The sequence below is a fragment of the Rhinolophus ferrumequinum genome, chromosome 14 (genome assembly GCF_004115265.2).
Source record: "Rhinolophus ferrumequinum isolate MPI-CBG mRhiFer1 chromosome 14, mRhiFer1_v1.p, whole genome shotgun sequence".
Taxonomy (NCBI): Eukaryota; Metazoa; Chordata; class Mammalia; order Chiroptera; family Rhinolophidae; genus Rhinolophus; species Rhinolophus ferrumequinum.
The window spans coordinates 52,343,785-52,364,832 of NC_046297.1; the positions used below are offsets into that span (position 1 = coordinate 52,343,785).

Sequence of the window (21,048 nt, forward strand, 5' to 3'; positions counted from 1 at the left end):
CTCTTCCCTCAAGTATGGTGTAGCATTTTCATACAAGATATATATATATATATATATATATATATATATATATATATATGACTTATTTATTGTTGGAGGAAAGTGAGAGAGGCTCACTGTCTTCTTAGTATATATGGTAGAGCTAAAATTATTAATCATGAGTAAACCAAATGCTTTTCCTTTCTAAGCACACAAGGGTCTCTTGATTCCATGATATCATTAATCATGGAGGCATATATTAATACAATATTTTTGAACTTATTATTTTTTGGAATATCTGTTACAGCTATATTTTGTACTAGACACTGTAAGTTGTCATTTCAATATCTTTTCTTTTTTTCTACCTCAACCAACACAAAACAGGAAAAACCGATTTTGTTCCCAGTAGTAATACAATTATATTAGACAGTATATCATGATGATCTAATACTAAACCAATTATTTAATCTGCCAAGTATTTTATTTTCCAGTATGCCTTGCTGGAAAATTTAAGCATAATACACAGCTCAGTTTTAGACAAAGAGAGATAAGAGACTGACTGACAGAGGATTTTGCATTCCTGATAAAGGGAACCTATGTGGTTGGCACTCCCTGTTCCTTTTTTTTCCCTGCCTTAAATGTGCCCAGGGTTAAAGTACCCATCTTGTAGCCCTGTCACACAAACATGAGAACAGAAAGTGAACACTCTAGAGATACCACAGCAGAAAGAAAGGGTCAGGGCACTTACGGAGTAGGCTGAACAGTTGAATCAAGAACTACCCACCTTCTTTCTCTTCCTTTCTCTTATATGAGAAAAATACATTCTGGTTTAAGCCATGATTAGGCTTTTCCTTACTTGAGATCAAAAACAGCATACAACCACTGTTTCCACTAGTACATTTGCTATTCTTTGTGACTATATAACAACTGAACAAACAAGACAGTTGAAATAAAATACACCTTAAAGCCCTGTTCTAAAATATTTCTTCATTTTTATCTCAGCTAAATGAGATTCTGCCTGCCTAAAACTGAAAATAACCAGACAATAGCAAGTGTTATCAAGTCTACAAATTGAATAATAGAAAGATAGGTAGTAAGTGTCATTAGATAAAGATGGTCATAAAAAGCCTGTTTTTGCTAAAACTAAAATTATGAGAAGCTGGGTAAATGGGATTAATTTGAATTATATTATTTGCCTTGAAAACTGCTTCCTATGTTTTTTTTCTAATCTCTATCCCTTTCTTCATCCTATCCTCTTTACTTGGAATACTCTCCACCATTCATTTCTGTGACCTACCAACACTACCTTTAATACTATCTAATGCATGAATCCTTACCTGATCTGCCTTAGCCAAATTTCCTCTCTCCTGTCTCTAATTCTCTCAAAGTGAATCCTGGGAACTCTTCTGCATCACCCAGGGTTCTCTCAGTCAGATGTTTCAGAAACAAAGCTGAAATAATTGTAAGGGGAACATACTACACAGGATGGCAGGGATGGAGTTGGACTTAGGAATACACAGAATTTCAAACACAACAACATGACATTTTCCACTTTTTCCCCATATTTTAACACCTTAGCAAATTCTCTCATGTTAGGACATGACTTGCTGCTTCTCAGAAGTTTGTGATATTTCCAGTCAAGATGGCAGAGTAGGTAAACACTGTGCTCACCTCCTCTCAGACTACATCAATTACAACTAAACTACAGAACAACCATCATTGAGAATCGCCTGAACTCTAGCTGAACATAAGCCCTACAAATATGGACATACAGAAGAAGTCACCTCAAGACTAGTAGGAGGGTCAGAGATGTAGAATGGGCTAGTCACACATCCGTGCGTGACCATTAAAAATCGGGAGGGAATCTCTGCTGTGGAGGTCACTTCCTGAGGAGTGAGAGGTCCCAGCCCCTCTTCATCCCAGGGTTCCAGTGCTGGGGAGAGCAGTGCCTATAATATCTGGCTGTAAAACCCAGTGGAGATTGTAGCTGAGTGAGATGGAGGGCACTCCTCTTAAAGGGACCGTGCATAGTTCTACTTGCTAATGGATTCACTTGTTCTGAGTTACAGCACTGAGGCAGCAGCTTGAAAGACACCAGGATATATGGGGAGGAACTGAATTGTCTACATTCAGGGTGAGGGCTAAAGGGGCAGCTTTCTTCTTGAAAGAATAGCTGGCAGAAGCAATTGTTTCTTTGTTGTGCCCTCCGCATCCCTGCATGCAGATGCAAGCAGACATCATATTTGAGTCCCCATTAAACTGGCTATCACATTTCCTCTGCCCCGCCCTGGTGACTCCAAGACCCCACCCCATCCAATGTTCTGGCACACCCAAGCTGCTTCCAGGGGTTTTTCAACAGAACCTGTCTTAGCTCATGCTGTGGACTTTCTTAATATCTCTCAAAGTTTCACAAAACTCAAACAAGCAGCATCTGACTTTGGTGTGTCCTGTACCTCTGGCTGAGAAGTCCTAACCCTGGCATGAGTGACAGCTGGCCTCAGATAGCAGATTGGTCTCTTGAGGTACCTTTAGTTCTGTGTGGGTGGCAGCCATCTGCAGATTGTTTTTTGGCTCATATCAGGTGGCCCTGGGCAGGGCAGAGGCTTAGGCTAAACGTGGCCTGCAGTGGGTTCCCTCCTAGGAGGTCCTGGGGCTTGGTGACTTGCTTGGTGACCAGATTCAGACCGAGCTGGAGCATCACCAGGCTTCTTTCAAAATGACAAACACAAAGGGCAGACTGGGCAGACACCAGAGCCCTGTTAAAGCAAACCCTGCTCTGTAGGGTTAGTCTTTACACCATAGCTCCTCCACTATAGTCACAGCCAGTTCTCACAGCTAATCAGCCTGACGGTCAATCCTTTCCATTGACTTGCAAACAGCAACCAAGGATCAACAACAGGAAAGCACACACAACCCACATAAGGCACATACCTGGAGCACCTGACTCTAGTGACAAGGGAGACTGCACCACTGGGTCCCACAGAATTCCTACTACATGAGGCCACTCTACTAAGATAAGGAGGCATAGCAGCTCTGCCTAACATAGAAACAAACACAGGGAGGCAGCCACAATGGGGAGACAAAGAAACATGTCCAAATAAAAGAACAAATGAAATATCCGGAAAAAGAACTAAACAAAATGGAGACAAGCAATCTACTAGATATAGAGATCCAAACACTGGTTATAAGGATGCTCGATGATGCAGAGAGAACTTCAACAAAGAGATAGGAAATGTAAAAATGGATATAAAAAACAGGAAAAAGAACCAGTCAGAAATAAAGGATACAATAACTGAAATGAAGAATACATTAGAGGGAATCAATAGATTAAATGAAACAAGGCATCAAATCAGCAATTTACAAGATAAGGTGGCAGAAAACAGACAGAGAATCAAAAAAACAGAAAAAGTCCAAAAAAATGAAGATTAGATTAAAGGGCTTCTGGAACAACATCAAAGGTACAAACATTAGCATCATAGGGGTACTAGACAGACAAGAGAGCAAGGAATTAAAAACCTATTTGAAGAAATAATGACTGAAAAATCCCCTAACCTGGTGAAGGAAATAGATATACAAGCCCAAGAAGTGCAGAGTCTCAAACAAGATGAACCCAAAGAGGCCCACAACAAGACACATCATAACTAAAATGCCAAAGTTTAAAGACAAAGAGAGAATCTTAAAAGCAGTTAGTTACCTACAAGGGAACTCCTATAAGACAGTCAGCTGATTTCTCAACAGAAACTTTGCAGGCCAGAAGGGATTGGCATGAACTATTCTAAGTGATGAAAAGCAAGGACCTACAGCCAACATTACTCTACCAACAAAAGCTATCATTTAGAATTGAAGTACAGATAAAGAGCTTCCCAGACAAGAAAAAGCTTAAGAAGTTCATCACCACCAAACCAGTATTACAAGGAATCTTAGATGAATTTTTTTAAGACAAAAAGAAAAAAAAAGTCAAACATATGAATAATAAAATGACAATAACTACATATCAATAAACAATTACTTTAAATGTAAATGAACTAAATGTTCCAATCAAAAGATGGGGTGGCTGAATGGATAAGAAAACAAGACCCTTACGTACGCATCTGCTGCCTACAAGAAACTCACTTCAAATCGAAAGTCACACACAGACTAAAATTAAAGAGACGGGAAAAGTATATTTCATGAAAATGAAAAGAAACCAAAACAGCTGAGGTAGCAATACTTATACCAGACAAACTAGACTAAAACAAAGACTATAACAAGAGACAAGAAGAAGAAGCCAGTAATCTCACTTCTGTGTATTTCTCCAAAGAAACCCAAAACTCTACTTGGAGGAGACTTATGCGTCTGTATGTTCATTGCAGCATTGTTTAAAATCGCCAAGATGTGGAGGCAGCCTGAGTGTCTGCTGATGGAAGGAGGGATAAAGAAGAGGTGGTGCATGTATACAAGGGAGTACTGCTTGGCCATGGATAGAAATGGATTCTTGCCATGTGCTGTGCATGGATGGACCTAGAGGATATTGTGCTGTGTGGAGTTTGTCAGACAGAGAAAGACAGATGCAATGTTGATTCATATATATGTGGAATCTGAAGAACAAAACAAACAAACATACAAAATAGAAACAGACTCATAGATACAGAGAACATTTTGATAGTTACCAGATGGGAGGAGGTTTGGTGATGAGTGAAAAGGGGGAAGAGGTTAAGAATTACAAATTGGTTGTTATAGAGTAGTCATGGGGATGTAGGGTATAGCATAAGGAATATAGTCAATAATATTGTAATAACTATGTGTGGTGTCAGATGGGTCCTAGACTTACCAGGGTGATAAATGGGAGGGGGGTTGGAAGGCAGGAGCAAAAAGGTGAAGGGATTAAGAAGTACAAATTGGTAGTTACAAAATACAAATGGGGATATAAAGTACAGCACAGAGAATATAGTTAATAATATGGTAATAACTATGCCTAGTGCCAGGTGAGTACCGGACTAGTCAGAGGATCACTTCTTAAATTATATAAATGTCTAACCACTATGCTGTATACCTGAAATTAATATAAAATAATATTGAATGTGAAAATAAGTATACAAAATTTCAATAAACATAAAACGAAAAGTTAAAGTGTTACTAAAAAAACAAAATAAGTAAATTAGGAAAAAAAAAGAATTCTGTGAATATTTAAAATATGTGGCATAATAGAATCTTCTTGTATGCCACAAAGGCATTTTATAAACTCAGTATTAAGACTACATGTTAATATACTAAGAATATGTAAAATGATGCAATTGAAATAAAACTGACTAAAGGCATTATGAAGGGAGATAACCCACTGAAGAACTATGCAGAATATGTTTGCAAAAATGTATAGCCATAATCCAGTGGGATAACTGTTATATTAGTTTTAGATAAAAATGTTTAAAAGTAGGCTAACACTGGCTGAAGAAATCAGAGTAAGTGTCAGTGGGGAAACACCTACTGGAGATGGGAGAAAGCAGCCTGGGCACCAGTGCTATAGCTGGAAACCAAAATGTGTTTGTAGGATAAGAGTAAGCTGATTTCAAAGCTAGGAAATCTGTAGTTAACTATTAAGGTAATTGCAGTATGTAGAAAGGTTGCCATTGTAAAAATCAATAGTTACACTTGGAAACAAATACAATTAACAACAGACATGTTACTACTTTCAGCCCCCATCCCCGCCCCCCACACCCCAACAGAGGGGCTCAAAACACAGCTGTTGGTTTGGAAAAATCATAGGAGCATTGTCATGCAGGGTCTCAGCTCCTGGTCCCTGCACAGGAACGCAGGATATGGTGAGGCCAAGCAGGAACACCCACGGAGCCCTAGATAGGGGCATCATACCACTATATTCTCACTGGCGGCTGGGTTAGAGACACAGGAAACAGGAGCCACACGATCAGTCTGCTTCTTTGTCAACCAACCTCACTTGCTAACTGCAATCCCCACTTGCTAGCTCAGCCACCATCCGATGCTAGCGCAACCACAGCAGTTATGTTAGTGGCCAATGGCTCACTGGTTACAGCTGACAGCCAAATAGCCACAGCTTATGGCCATCCGATCACAGTTGGTGGCCATTTACTAGCCAAGCCAGCACCTTTCCACGTAAGGCCGAGAGCCTGGAAACTGCACTCCTGGCTCTGTCCCCATAAGCATTTACTTACCTGGTAGTATCTAGGGACACCTTGCAAGCAGGCTACAAATATTTTAGGACCAGGTCTGACTGAAATATGTTACTTTCAGTTCTGAGACTGAAAAGTATTTATAGTATACATCTGCCCTTTAAAAAAATAATTGCTTATACCTTCTTCCCAAATTTATAGCTTCCCATCTTCATAAAAACATGCATTCTATAATGAACAACTAGAATCATTGAAAAAGAAGGGTGACTTCAATTATTTGCTTTTTAAGGTTTCTCTTTTTTTGACATCCAACAGTGCATGCCATGCCAATAACGGCAATGATTTTCCTCATTCCAGACTCCTGAGAGCCCATACAATTTAAAACCTAGGTTTGTCCTACAATGCCCAGTAACTTTACATTAATGATCTGAAATGGCATAAAATTCAAATATCAGAAAAGAAAATCTAGATTTCCTCTATGAAACCCACTAACATTTTAGACAAGGATAAATGCACACTGATGCATAAAAAAAAAAGAAAGACCGTTATGTAAACGTTGAGCCATGACTTGAAAAAAATGTCAGCAATCTGTTAGAAATCAGGGAAACGAGAAGAGGAAAGCAGATGTAAAAATATTTGCCCTGCTGAGCAGATCACATCAATTATATTTGAGCAGTAATCTTCAACACCATTAGTTTTAGTCCATCACACAATAGTATCTGTCACACAATTTGCTTAGATTTTCATTTGTCTTTGGAAGGACTTAGAAGAAATCACATTGTGCACAACACTGAGAACTGAAAAATCGGTATTCGACATTCATTTTGTTTATTTATGTTTCCTTAAACCTAATGCTGTAATAGTTCAAGAACAGGTAGAAAAAGCCTTGAAATAAACAGGCAGTAAGAGTAATCTCTCAGCATTATACACTGAGAGTCATTATACTCTCCTGTCTCCTACTTCTCATATCATCAAGAAAGAATATTTTTACAAATGATAATTTGATTTCAATGCCCTTAAGGACCCCATGTACTCACTTTAATGCTGTAACATTTTTATTTTTCCAATTTCTGTAATACTTTCCTTTCTTCTGACTTCTTGAAAATAATTTATAGGGAGCTTTAGATTTTTTTCAAATATTCTAAGAGTAAAGTTTTCTGAATGTCGCTACTTAATTTATTTTGCTACATTAAATGAGTATTTTAAACTTCCAACATGTGATAGATTGTAAATTTATAAAACGCACAGCCAGTAACCGCCTAAAATTTACATGTGCTTTACTTTCTTAGTACAGTGTCTCACACAGAGTAGAAACTCAATAAGTATATCATTTGGATACAATCTTTGTTCATTGATGTAATTACTCGGTATCTTATATTATGTCATTGGTAAAATAAATTCATTTAATTCATATAACGATTGATGTAACTCATTTACCTATGGTTCTCAGTCTTAGAAATTCTACATGTGTAATTGTCAGAACAGCTGATAGGTATAATAAAATAGGTTAGTATGAATTTATTTTTAATAAGGCAAATCAACACAAATGCAGACAAAATAAAACACTTGGCTACTCCTTAATGTAAAATAACTTGAAACCATACATTTATCATCAATGATTGACCAATTTTAACTATTACATACGTATTGTGTGTGAGCTCAAACATTGGATTTCCATCTATTAAAAAGTTTAACTGTATTTAAATATTGGGTGGGGAGAATACTGCCATTTTAAAAATACATAAATGAATAAGCTCAAAGCCACAAATTACTTAACCTTTCTAAATCTTAGTTGTTGCAAATGTAAAACAACAATAGAATACCTCTAATTTATGGAGTTGTTAAAGAAAATTAGATATGTAGAAGGGAGTTGCAAACCGCAAATTGATCAAATGTTGGATTTTACTTCACCTGGTGTACTGCAATTATTTAATAAATACTTAGCATCAGTGTTTGACATATTTATTCTTCCAAAATACTTACTAGTATAGACAAGTTGAAAGCCTTCATCTGTCCCTTCAGAATCAGAATTAAATTCTAGCCAGAGCTGATTTGAAGTACTACTAAGTGTCAGTCCTCGCATAGCTGCACCAGTAAAAGCACCTAATAGATGAGTCGTTTTATCTTTTCCATCATAAATCTGTAAAATACATTGAAAATTAAAATGTAAGTGTGTCAGTAATAACCAATTCAGATGATGTATTTATATCTACAAAAAAGAGGAAATTATTATATTCTTCCTAAATCAGTTTACTACATGTTTCCCAAGGACAATTATGCATATATGTTAATTCTTACAAATACCAGGTTAAGGGTTACGTTCCACATGTCTAATTTTTAAATTCCAAGGTCAGCAGAATCTAAGTTATACTCAAACTCATTTTATATAACTTTTTCTCTTATTATAAAAGCAATGCTTTGTTTATGGCAGGCGATTCAAAATTGAGAATATCTACGAAAGATTGGTTTCCAAAGTTGTTTGGCGGATTGTTTTTCTGCAACTTACTCAAGGGGACCAAACACTTGTTTTTCTAATATCATGATTAATATAAAATACAGTACTTACTTCTTTTGCAATTTCTATAATTAATCCATGTCCTCTAACTTATCTCATTCTTTTACATTTTTAAAAGATTGTTAGAAGAGTATTACATACTTTCAGAAATGAATTTTAATATACAAAAGCAAAACTGATAAGCTCCCAAACATCTCTCCCTCATTCTCATTCTTCTGAAGGTGCAATTTCTCATTGCACTCTAATTTGCTTTTCTTTTACCAATGCATTACAAACATCTTTTTAGGTCAGTAGATATAGAGTCTTCCGTTTGAGCGCTGTGTAATATTTCATACAGTGACATTATCACAACTTGCGAGTATCATTCCCATAACGAACTTGAGTTGTTTGCCACTAAAAGTAATGCTAAAATCAACTTCTTATATATAACCTCTTATTTTTAGTACTTGGATTTCAATGAGCTAGTTTTCAAAATATGCCATTTCTGGATTCAAATGTTCATAGATTGTCAGATTATTTTCCAAAATGTGTACAGTAATTAAACTAAAGGTTTACCAGCAATGTACATTACCATTCTTTTTTCCCCTAAGGCATGCAGTTTCAATGCAGTAGTTATTACCCCAACAGGGTGAAAATTGGTTCTTGAGGGTCATGAAGACTTAGATATCACAATGATTGGTGGTCCCACAAAGATCAGCTGTATTTAACAAGTCTTATTCCATAGTTCTTAGTTTCATGGAGTTGGGGCTTAGGGGCTCCTTAGGTGAGTAATAATGAATAGAATAAGCTGAGAAATTCTGCTCAACTTCACTTGTCTTGACTGAAATTTACTTACTTACTTCCGACCTGACATTAGAGTAAAAATTATATCACTGAACTCCTAATCCAGTGATCTTGCCATGGCACTAGTGTTTCCCAAAAGTAAAGAGGGATTCATAACACTGATGTCACCTAAGAGATGATTTCTAGGTGGTACACAGTGCAATTCATTATTATTATTTTTAATCTGCATGATATATTTTTTCATGCTAGATTGTAGGGTTTAATTTAATAAGCTATTTAGAAAGTTTTCTATAACTTATAAAAAATCCTGTATAATTTTCTTTTTTTTTCCTTTCAAATTATCAGGATTTCATGTTGTTTAACTTAATAAAATGAATTGGAAAATTTCACCATATTTCTATCTATATTATTCAAATGAAGTAAGGAGACTTTTGTATCTACAGAGTCAAGATTTTCTTCAACTCAGGGAAATGTTCTTGAGTTTTTATTGTTATTCCCCTGTCTTTTTGACCCTTCTACTTTTCACCTAGAATGCCTGTTATTTGCATATTCAGTCTCCAAAGCTGTATTGCAATTCTCTTATGTTTTCTCTTCTGAAATTTATTTTTCTTCTGTATTTTAAATAATCTTCTACTCGATTTCCACTCTAATAACTACATTTTCAGCAGTGACTAATCTCTTTTAAAGTCTCCTAATAAAATCTTAAATTTTAAAATCATTGGCCAAATTCTAGAAGGTCTCTCTCTCTCTCTCTCTGTCTCTCTCTCTCTCTCTCCCCTTCTCTCTCTCTTTTTCTCATTGAATTATCTTAAGATTTCTCAAAACTTAAAAAATTATTTTCAAATGTATCTTTTAACACTTCCATAGTTCAAATTTAATGAGTAGCACCTGTTATGTATTTAACTTGGTCTTTCTTCCCTCTGGTTATGGAAGTACCTTAAGTATGTGCTTATTTATCTTTAGCTATTTATAGTTTTACACATCCTTTTTATTGATACAAGTTTAAATGTTACAAAGACAATAAAGATTTAATTTAACAAGAACGATTTTATTTAACATGTTCTACAAATATTGTTTTTGTTCAGGACCTCTTCTAACCATATTACCCATTACTTTTTCTGCACAGAAATTCCTAAGTCTCCAGTACCCAGGCCCTTCCTGCTCTTTCTCTGAGGGAATTTCAGCCCCATATGCCCCCTTTATGCTCCACCAGCTTATTTACTTGTATTGTAACAGAGAGGGTGGGAAAATAAGAGGGAGAAAAAGAGGAAGTGAGACTCTTAAATTCAAGCAAACATGTTTAATGAATTGATAATAGCAAACATCTTCCTGGTCACTTTTTATTCAAGATCTTTCTGTCGGGAAAAAAAAATGTGTGCTGACTATTTAAAGAATATTGGAGTACTAGATAGAGAGCTGTATGTATGAACAAATTTCTAAAATTATACTGGAATACCTTGAACCTATGGTGGAATCTAATCTAACAAATTAGAATAACTTAACAAATAAGTTATTGTACAAATAAGTTTCTGCTTTAGATTTCAGTAAGAATTTATTTGCCTTCAATAAGACTGAACCAAATGTTGAGGTTTGTTAGCTCAGGAATTTTTTTTGTTTGATTACATATAATCCAACTCTTCACTTAAGAAAAACATTAATCAGGGATAAATCAGACACAAGAAAACATTGCTTATCAGAAAACACAACTTTTGTGTCTATGAGTTTCAAATGTTCAATATTCTCAGAAGTCTGCTTCTGAATACATTTGTTTTATGATTATATCTGATATAGTTTATAAATCCTATAATTAGAGCTACACATTCACACAAAAATCATTTAAATAGCAGATCTAGTGGATCTTATCTGTGGTTAATTGTTGTCAAAGAATATTTTCCTTTTATTTCCTTCACTTCTCACTAACATATAACTTGATTCCTATGTTTTAAGTATAAATAAATGTTCTTGGATTCAACTAGTTCTACTTTCTTGTGTGGATATATTGTGAGAACGCTGTCTTTCAAAAACAGCCAAATAAAAAGGAAAATATAAACTAAAAAATTACTTGATATAACTGAGTAAATAAAAATTGGTTGTTGAAATTTGTTTTTGTTATTTTTTAAGTCTCTCCTAATGTTTTTTTCTCAAATTTTCAGTGATAATGATAAAAAAGGTTAATGATAGCAGAAACCATTACTTTATTCCATACATATAATTCATTTCGATATATAACAATGTAAAAACTAACAAAATAATTCAACACATGTTTATTTCCATGCATTGTGTTAGGTGCTGGGACTAAGATTTAAAAACAAAAAATGAGACGTCATTTTTACCCAATGGAAAAAAAAAAATCCAATGTTGTCTATTATAAGAGAGACATATTTATATTGTCTTCCTTTAAATAAAGTTTAAGAAATAATTTTAAGAATAATCCCTGAACGAAAAGACATGAAGAGCTAATACTAAAACAAACAAACAAACAAAAATTATCCTAAGCCCAGCTGGGGGATCTAATTAGGCATCAACATTCACTACAGTTTATTTAACAATCTAGAGTCAGAAGGTAGAAAACAAATAGTATAGAAGCACCCCTATCATAATCAAAATAAAATGAAGCATGATCATTCAACTGTGAATTTCAGAAGCATGTACAAAATCATTAAATCTAATGAAAAGCAAGTGTTAATTAGGAAGGCTTCAAAAAGAGAAGAGTTTCATAGCAATAATCAACTCAATGCTATTGAACTTGTAAATAAAATCCTTCAAATATATTCAAATACATATGGAAGCATATAGGCAATGTATAATGTCATATAGGACAAAGTTGTGCAGCCAAAAAAATCACTTTTGAAGTAAATATGAATATAAGCATACAAATAAGAGAAAAAAAACAAAAATATACATGTTTCACTGAAAAGTAAATTTACTGTACAGCATGACTATTGGGTCTAATCAGAACCACACGGAACTTTTATTTGAGATTGTTATTTCTCATATTTCTATTCTCATTAAAATCAGGATATTTAAGGATATTTTATTTTGGGGAACTATTTTCTTTTCTTTTCCCTTTTCCTTTTTTAAAAGTAAATTATTATTATTATTATTATTATTATTATTATTATTATTTTCAGCATATGTCTTAATCAATATCTATTTTTTAAGAACTTAGCTATACTATAAAAGAATAAGATAACTGTATAATATTATAGTTTTTAATTGGACAGGAAAGAACTCTTGGTGTTCTTCAGAAATATTCTTAGTTACTTAACATCTAATTCAGGTAATGACTTATTTTTATGTCAAATGTAGAATTTCAAGTTGACTTAAGAATTAATATCATGAAAGGCATTGAGAGCTTTTATAACATTAATGAAACTCTTTGATAGGACTGTAATTTGTAAAAGGTTGCAATTAACCTGGTAGTCTAACACTAGAACAGATCAGAACTTAATATTGCCATGATTCAATTACTAAACCGTTTGTTATAGACCAGGGCTTGAAATTAGTTATGATGAACAGACCCTTCTGGATCTGAAAGGTCAAACCTTGTTATGATGAACTGCTTACTAACACTCAAAACTGCTGTTGATTTTATAATAAATATATGATTAAAAGGCATATTCTCAGTCATTTCTCAAATGAATTAGCAAGTAAGGTATTATCTAAACCCAAGAGCAGAAAGTACATAAAAAATAAAAAGAAAAAAATTACACATGTACCTATGTACAATCATACAAACCTTTAAATTATTACTGCTCATGGATACCGGAATTTTCATTTTTGTTCATTTGTTTTATAGGTTAATTTGGAAATTTAAATACGTTTTTCTAACAAGGTAAGTAAGATGTCAACGTTTGAATGAAAAAATAGTAAATTTTACAGTGGTTAATCAGAAAGGATTATATTCTAAACCTTATTAGGTTTTCTCTAAAAATAAAGTGAAACAGCAGAGAACTTTTGTTTGTACTGAAATATTTATGTCTTTGAAACAGCTATATAATGTGTCCTCAATTATAAAAGCAAGTACATTTTAGTGAGGGAGTTGAGGGCACGATGAAGGGTCAGCTTTTCAGGGGCATTAGCTCTGTGGTTATGTAACAAAGTTGAAGTCCCAGCTATACCATTAAAGCTATATGGCCTGTCACAAATCATTTCACTTCTGTGATCTTCAGTATGGGAGAGAATGAATGGCTTTATGAGGCTTACCACAGCACTTTATACTAATTAATATTTAGAGAGTGCTTTGGGGAGGAAAGATGACAATGAATTAGCAGTAAACAACAGCAGAGTTGATAGAAATACGTGTTGGACATCTGAGCTTACTGCTGTGCTGGAAAATATTTCACAATCAACTCTGAAACAAACAAAATTGGGCAATGTATATATTCATACCGTTTTTAACAATAGATTTTATTGACTTAAACAGAGGTTGACAAACTTTTTTGGAAAAGGATTAAATAGTAAATATTTTAGGCTGTTGGGGACATAACATCTCTATTACAACTGCTCAGTCCTGTCATTGTAGCACAAAAGCAGCCATAAACATTATGTAAATGAATGAACATGGCTTTCTCCCAATAAACTTTTATTTACAGAAACAGGTGTCAGGCCCAATTTGTTCCATAGACTTGTTTGAGAATCCCTAATTTAATGAATGTGTAGCATGCAACTTACAAATAGTAATAAAACATATTATATTTGTTATTGTAAATTCCATAGAGCTAACTGATTCCTCCAGAATACTTTGTGTTTTTGCCAAACATTTTTATCTGCAACTTATAATTGCAACTGACAAATAAGTGTTGTTCCTAAATGAATATCACTTGATTTTTTCACGTTAACAAGATGACAGTGAAATATCAAAAACAAAGTTATACCAAAGCTTCACTGGTTTGTAAATGATATGAGCAACTTCTTTGCTAAGCAGAATAGTTTTCAAATACTAGAAAATATATTTTATCAATTTTTTGTGCTGTTCACAATATAATGGCTACAGACACAACCCGTTTCTACTTAAGCATAGGTAATGAACAAAACAATAAACCATGTCAGGATTTGCAGTGTTTGCCAATTTCTACCATGTAAATATCCTTACTGTGAATAAGATCAAGCTATCAATGTAACATCATTAAATTCCAAGTTGGGAAGAGATACACTCTCTGACAAAGTATTTCTACCACAGAGATACAATATGCATAACTATCCTAAAAAGCACAAGTAACAGTAAAAGCAGTAAAATAACTAGAAAATGAAAAGTTGAATTTATTACCTTTATTTTTAATGTAATTTAATTGTAATGTAATTGTGATATAATTCGATTTTTAATAATGGCTATGCATAACAACCAGCTCACAAAATTACTGAAAATTTAACAATAGGCTCTTACAAGTATCATTCCCAAAGACTCAGATAGGACAGACAAAGAGCTTGAGAATAATACATCTTAGAAAACAACAACACATTAATAACCTTCTTATTGTACCTCTAAAATAAGGTTATTAATCAAGTCCTTCAACCATTTAAATTTTCATAAATATGATATCAATCATTCTAAGCCTTTCTTTTGGACTCTCAAAATCAACTTTGAGTAATTTGACCGGCTCTCCTCCATGATCGTCCATTTAGTCTACATGCAGAGTAAGAAACAAGTCTTGAAACTACACAATACTGACTGTGGTAAAAAAGATTGCCTTGAATTTTGTGTTTGCTAAACACAGCAACAAAAACAGGAATAGTATTTCTGATTGGCATTCAGCTTTTGTCCTATCAAGCTGACAATGGGACTTATTCATTGTTGCATATTAAGAACCTATGTATAATAAACACCTCCTATTATATAAATGTAAATTGAAATAATTAATGAAATTACGTATTTTGAGTAAGGGCCTAGGAAGTTCATTATGCTTGCCCATTGAAAATAAGTGACTAAAGAAGGGTATACTCATAATTCCCAAATCTGCTGGTCATCAGTCAATCTGGAGAGCTTTATGAAAATCCATAATTGTAGGTGCAGACCTACAGAAACAGCTTTCCCCAGTTCTAATGAATCAGAAAATCTGGCAGTGGTGCCAGTAATAAACTGCATAGAAGAGTCACATGATTGTCTACACTTGATATAAATTTTACTAGTGTGGTTATAAATAACTCAAGTCCTTTATGGAAAGAAGAAGAAGGGAAAGAGTGAGTGGGTGAGTGAGTGTCAGCCTACATTGTTAACTCTCAGAGAGGAAAGGTGTGTGTGTGTGTGTGTGTGTTTAGATATAAATACAAGTACTTTTTTTTTTTTTATTGTTGTTGTCATTTCTGTTTTTATTAGAATCCAATACAGTGATGCTATATAGTAAATGAAACCTGACACAAAAATAAACTTTCCGGATTCTATACTCATAAAGATTACAAGAGAATGTAGCCAATCTTACCACATAAGAAATGATTTTAAATTCTCTCAGTCAGGGAGGAGAGGGTTCTATAATGGACTATTTGTTTTACTTATTTCTTCTTATTTCCTCGTCTGAATGGAGGAAGAGAACTGATTCTACCAGGTTTCATATCAGAAAGTGCTGGGGATAGGGATGGGCTCTCATGGACTAGTTTGCATTTAGGAAAATGATCTTTCATGCTAAGAGGACTCTGGACTCAATAATGTGAGAATTTTTCATTTTTCCTTTGGAGGGTGCATCAGTCTGCTTATGCATGACCCACTGTGCCTGTGTCAGTAGGTATCTTTGAGCTAATACTTGTCCATGGAATTAATGGAAGGATTAAGGTAACATTTAAACATCTTATGTTTTACACGGATGAAGAAGAAAACAAGCCATGAAGAAGACAAACCTGGAGTGTAAGAGTCCATCTCAAACTGTCTCTAAGTAGTGACTGGTTAAAGTTATTTTAAAGTAATAATTTAGAATACATCCCAGGCAAAACTAGTAGTAAGGGGATAACTGAATTGGTGTTTCCATTGTAATATTTAGAATCTTTTTAACTTTGGGAAACATATTTATTCTAGGAAAACTACCAAAAAAAAATCTTAAAAACTGTTGGGAATATAAACTTTATACTTTCATTAATGAAAGAAAATTATTATTTAATGAAATCCACGACAGTGCATTAAATTGAGTTTTCTTTGTTTTTGGTTTTTTTTAACCTTTCTCTCTCATCATCACATCCCATCACATTGTCTCTTATTACGAGGTCCTGCCCTTCCTTAAAGTCACACAGATCACAAGTGCATATAATCTTACTCCAAATAAGTACATATGACATTAGTCAGAGAGCATTCTGAGGAACACACTAGGACTATTTTATTTTTTAAAAATATCACTTATTATTCCAAATCAATTTTCCAAATAATAACCATCATTCATTATGGGAAAGTAATGGTTATGTTTCAAGCATCATAGAGAGAGAGTAGAGAAACATTATAGGAAGGTTGGCGGTAGGTGTGGGGAAGCAATTTCTAACTTTAATACATAAATACATGTTTATTATTGTTGTTTGTGTGATATAGATTAGTGGCTGTGATTACCCTTCTGACCTATGTCTTGATAATGTTTTCCCTGTAGTTAGCCTGATGGAGTAAAGTGCAAAAAAAGGGAATAGATCTAAATACTAATATTGTATATGTCTTGGTGTACTGCAGGAAATCTTTCCCATATCTATACAAATCGGACATGCATGCAGAACTGTTTGTGTTAGAGAACCTTCAATTATTATCAAAACAATACTCTTTTTAAAAGCAGTAAATAACCAATGATCTAAAATCACTGCTTAAACAAGATTCCCCTGCCAACCTGAGATATCAGAATTTTTTTTCAGGACTTATAAAAACAGAATTATGTTGAATGTCTTACTGGCTTAAAAAAAATCTCATAATTTAGGAATAATGTATGTGATTATTTATTTAAATGTGATTTTATAGAACTGTTTATTTTTATTCTAATAATGTATATAAACTATATTTCCCAAAACGTTACTTTGCAAAATATGAATCAGCAATTATGGAAATATTTACTCACCTAAAATTATATCTTTTAAAAAATAGGACATTTGATTATTTCAAACTTTTAAAACAAATTCATAAATTTTACACTCAATGTTTCTTAACAAAGTTAATCTTTTCTTAAATAATTTATAAATATTGAGTTTTTAGTTTTATGTATTTATGAAATACGAATTTTTCTGCAGTCATAAATGCAAAGAATTATCCATGTACCAACAGAGATAAATAAGTTACTTAGTAGACATCAAAATAAAACTCAATTGTTGCTGTATTTCTTAAAGAAACGACCATTCATGTGTTAATTATGACTTACATATAAATGATTCAGTGAATATAAGATGTTTGGAATGAAAGTGTTCTTATTTTGGTGTTACTGAAACATTAAAATGTATGCATCATAAAGTAAAAAAAATTACACATTAAAAATAAACATTGAAAAAACCTTTTATCTTAATGAAAATAATACAAAAATGAAAAATAATGTATAATTAGTGAATCTATGGTAGATTTAGCTTATGGTTGATTATATAAACATATACATATATACGTATACGTGTATATATACACATATATACACATATATACACGTATACGTATATATGTATTAATATATTCTTAATGACTAAAAATGATCATAAAACAAGTATGTCTCATTTCACCTACCTTAAGAACATCTCCTTGTGCTAAATGAAATGTTCTGGCTGAAATATTGATTCCCTTTCCTGCTTGAACCTGAATACTATAAATGCATTCATGGTTGTTTTCATAGTTGAGTGGATAATTTGGAGAGAGCAAAATTCCTTCATTATTTGTTGCAGATGCACCACATTCAGCTGCAGGTAAAACAAAATATTGAAGTACAGTTTAATAGAAAGAATTATCATATTCGGGTAATATAACGTATGGAAGTGTAAATGCATTTTATTTTAACTAGAGCCTAATAGGAAAATAATGTACAGAATGTCTGTGTGTTGCAGATGATCCGTTACCTCTGAAACAATATATGGGAAAAACTATTGCCCGTGAATAGGACACTTGTACAGAGATGGAGATATACAATACTTTTTGTATTCTCCCCCAACCCCATGAAAAGATAGTGTGGAAAAGGATGAGAGCAAAAGACTTTCAGGATGTATTTTAAGTTTCTAGATCTCTGATTAATTTATTATTGGTAAATGTATAATTTAATTACAGTATAAAAAAGTAAAAAAAAATCATTTTATTTTATAATGATTTGTATTGGATCTTTGTTTCACTTTTTTTTTTAATTTGATCCTCTTTTCTCCCAATAGTCAGCATTCCCCTGATCCACGAACTTCAGTAACAAAAAGGGAAATAATTACTACATTGCCTTTGAAAACTGATACAATAAGTAAAACCGTCTAACCAATGATCATTACAAATTGGGCATCTTCAGAAATTGTATCACCTTTCTCAGTTTAAAAGACCTAATATGTAGATTAAAGTATTCTCATAATCAGTATATGGTACTACTGACTCTCCAGGACTCATTTTGCAAAATTTGTGTAAGTATCTAACCACTTGAGAATTACAAATTTCTTATTTATTTTCAAATTTAATTTCAGTGTATTACTTAAAATTCTTGTAGCAATATGGCAATATCAAACAAGCCCTTATAATACCCAAACATGCTACTTAGATATCAGAAATTCAACGAAATTAGGTTTCTAGCTTCTCTAATAACTTGCTTCATATTATCGTACCATTAGCCAGGGAGAGTAATATTTTTCAAAGGTTTAACCTAACAGAAAATAAAGCAAGTCATTATTTTTCAAAAATAAGATTTTTAAAATAAAGATTCATGGGAACACTTGTAGAGAGTATATAACAAGGTGAAGGATAATGAATCGTTTTACCTTTTAAATGATTAAACATTAACAACAATAAGGCAAAAGAAAAAAAGCCTAAGGAAGAACTGAAAATGATCAAGATCGAGTAGTCGGTGTAATATCAATACAGTGTAAAATAATGATAAAAGCTAACAATGTAATGCTAAAACTCAATCAGATACGTGAAGAAGCAATCACCCAATAGAGCTACTTCTAGTTCATTTAAAGTAAAAGAAACAAAACAAAACCTTACAGACTCCCAATACTGATTTAAATTATTCTAATGTTACTTAAATATGTTCAAACATAAAAATAGTTATGTCCTTATGCTTTTAGCTGTAGATAATTATAATACCAAAGCAAGTTTACAAATACACGAACAGAACCCCCAAACAATAAAATTAAAAATAGCAACATGTATCTAATGTGGCATAAGATTTTGTTTTCCTGGAATTAAATTACCCTTGGCAATGTGGATAAAGAGCCAGCTGCTGGAGTACACGCTTTGGAGTTTGCTATGCCTTTAATTACACTATGCTGCATAATGATTCGATTCTCCCTCATCTTATCCTTCTCAGAACAGCTGAGAAATTGTCATCTGTATATTATAACATGACACCATGCATCCTTCACTTAGTGGGAAAGAATTGTTTATGTTGTAAATCGGCCTCATTTCCTTCTCACTGGCTTGTTAGAACCTAGGTGTGCTTGCGGGGGCATGAAGACAAATGTATTAGATCATACAGATGATCCAGAATGCAAATATATTTTTATCAGTTCAATTACTTATTAGAGAAAACAAACGGTTTTAAATTATGTACAGAATCATAGAGCTCTGACAATATGTTTTGGATGCCAGCTTGCAAAATACTGAAATACTGATTAACAGTTCAGGCTTTAATATTCAGAGATTTAGTTTTCAAAATTAAGCTCTATCTTCTGTCTATAAAGCTTTGCCAAGTTACTTATTCTCTCTTAAGCCTCCATATTGTTATTACAATGGAAATAACAATGCCCTTCTCAGAGGGGTTTTTTTTTTTTTTGGTGTGTTTGTGTGTGTGTGTGTGTGTGTGTGTGTGTATGTGTGAATGTGTGTATGTGTGAGAGAAAGAGAGATGTAAATATATAATGATAATAAATACAGAGCATTAATAAAGTGCTGATATACAACAGCTCAATAAATTAAAGCTATCATTTGAATATTTTAAGTATAAATACTAATGGTAGCATCATGTCATATACACAGAAAAAGAGTGCAGGATATTTATATCGTCCCCAATGTGACTATCCAGATGTAGAAAGGCATTTATGTGTGAAAAGCCAGAGGACTCTTCCTAATTTTGGAGAATCATTTATGATTATTAAAATTACTTTAGCAACTTGCATAAACTGAGTTTTTGCTCAGTAAAATGTTACTTCAATTACCATTTAAAATATATTAATAATTTATTGTTAAGTGCTCAACATTTGAGCAGGTGGTCAGGTACCTTCTGCCATAAACATTATTGGGTTTATACTGTATTATTTAAAGATTTGCTTTTATACGAAAAATAACTTGCTTTTGTTACATTTTAATATTTCAGCTGATTTAAAATGTATATAAATGAGTTTCTACTTGGTGAAATAAAACCAGGATTTAAATCAGCATGGAAGAATTAAGGGAACATTACATTAAATTAGCACCTTTCTCATTTAATTGATCAGGGCTGAATATCAATTGTGGGCACCAGTGCAAGGTGGAAAGTCACTGCCCCTTGTTGAAAATGTATTAAGAATTTCAAGAGACTAGTAGAGCAC

General features: G+C 33.3%; 1 protein-coding gene across 1 annotated transcript in view; it reads right to left on the reverse strand.

The window, feature by feature from the left end:
* The window catches only part of CSMD3 (CUB and Sushi multiple domains 3), a 1,093,095-nt gene that overhangs the window by 316,477 nt on the left and 755,570 nt on the right, over window positions 1-21,048 (reverse strand). Inside the window, exons 23-24 of the mRNA XM_033126920.1 lie at window positions 18,065-18,234; window positions 8,088-8,244 (exon numbers count right to left, since the gene is read on the reverse strand). Of these exons, the coding sequence (XP_032982811.1) occupies window positions 8,088-8,244; window positions 18,065-18,234 (327 nt within the window). The remainder of the gene's footprint in view (window positions 1-8,087; window positions 8,245-18,064; window positions 18,235-21,048) is intronic.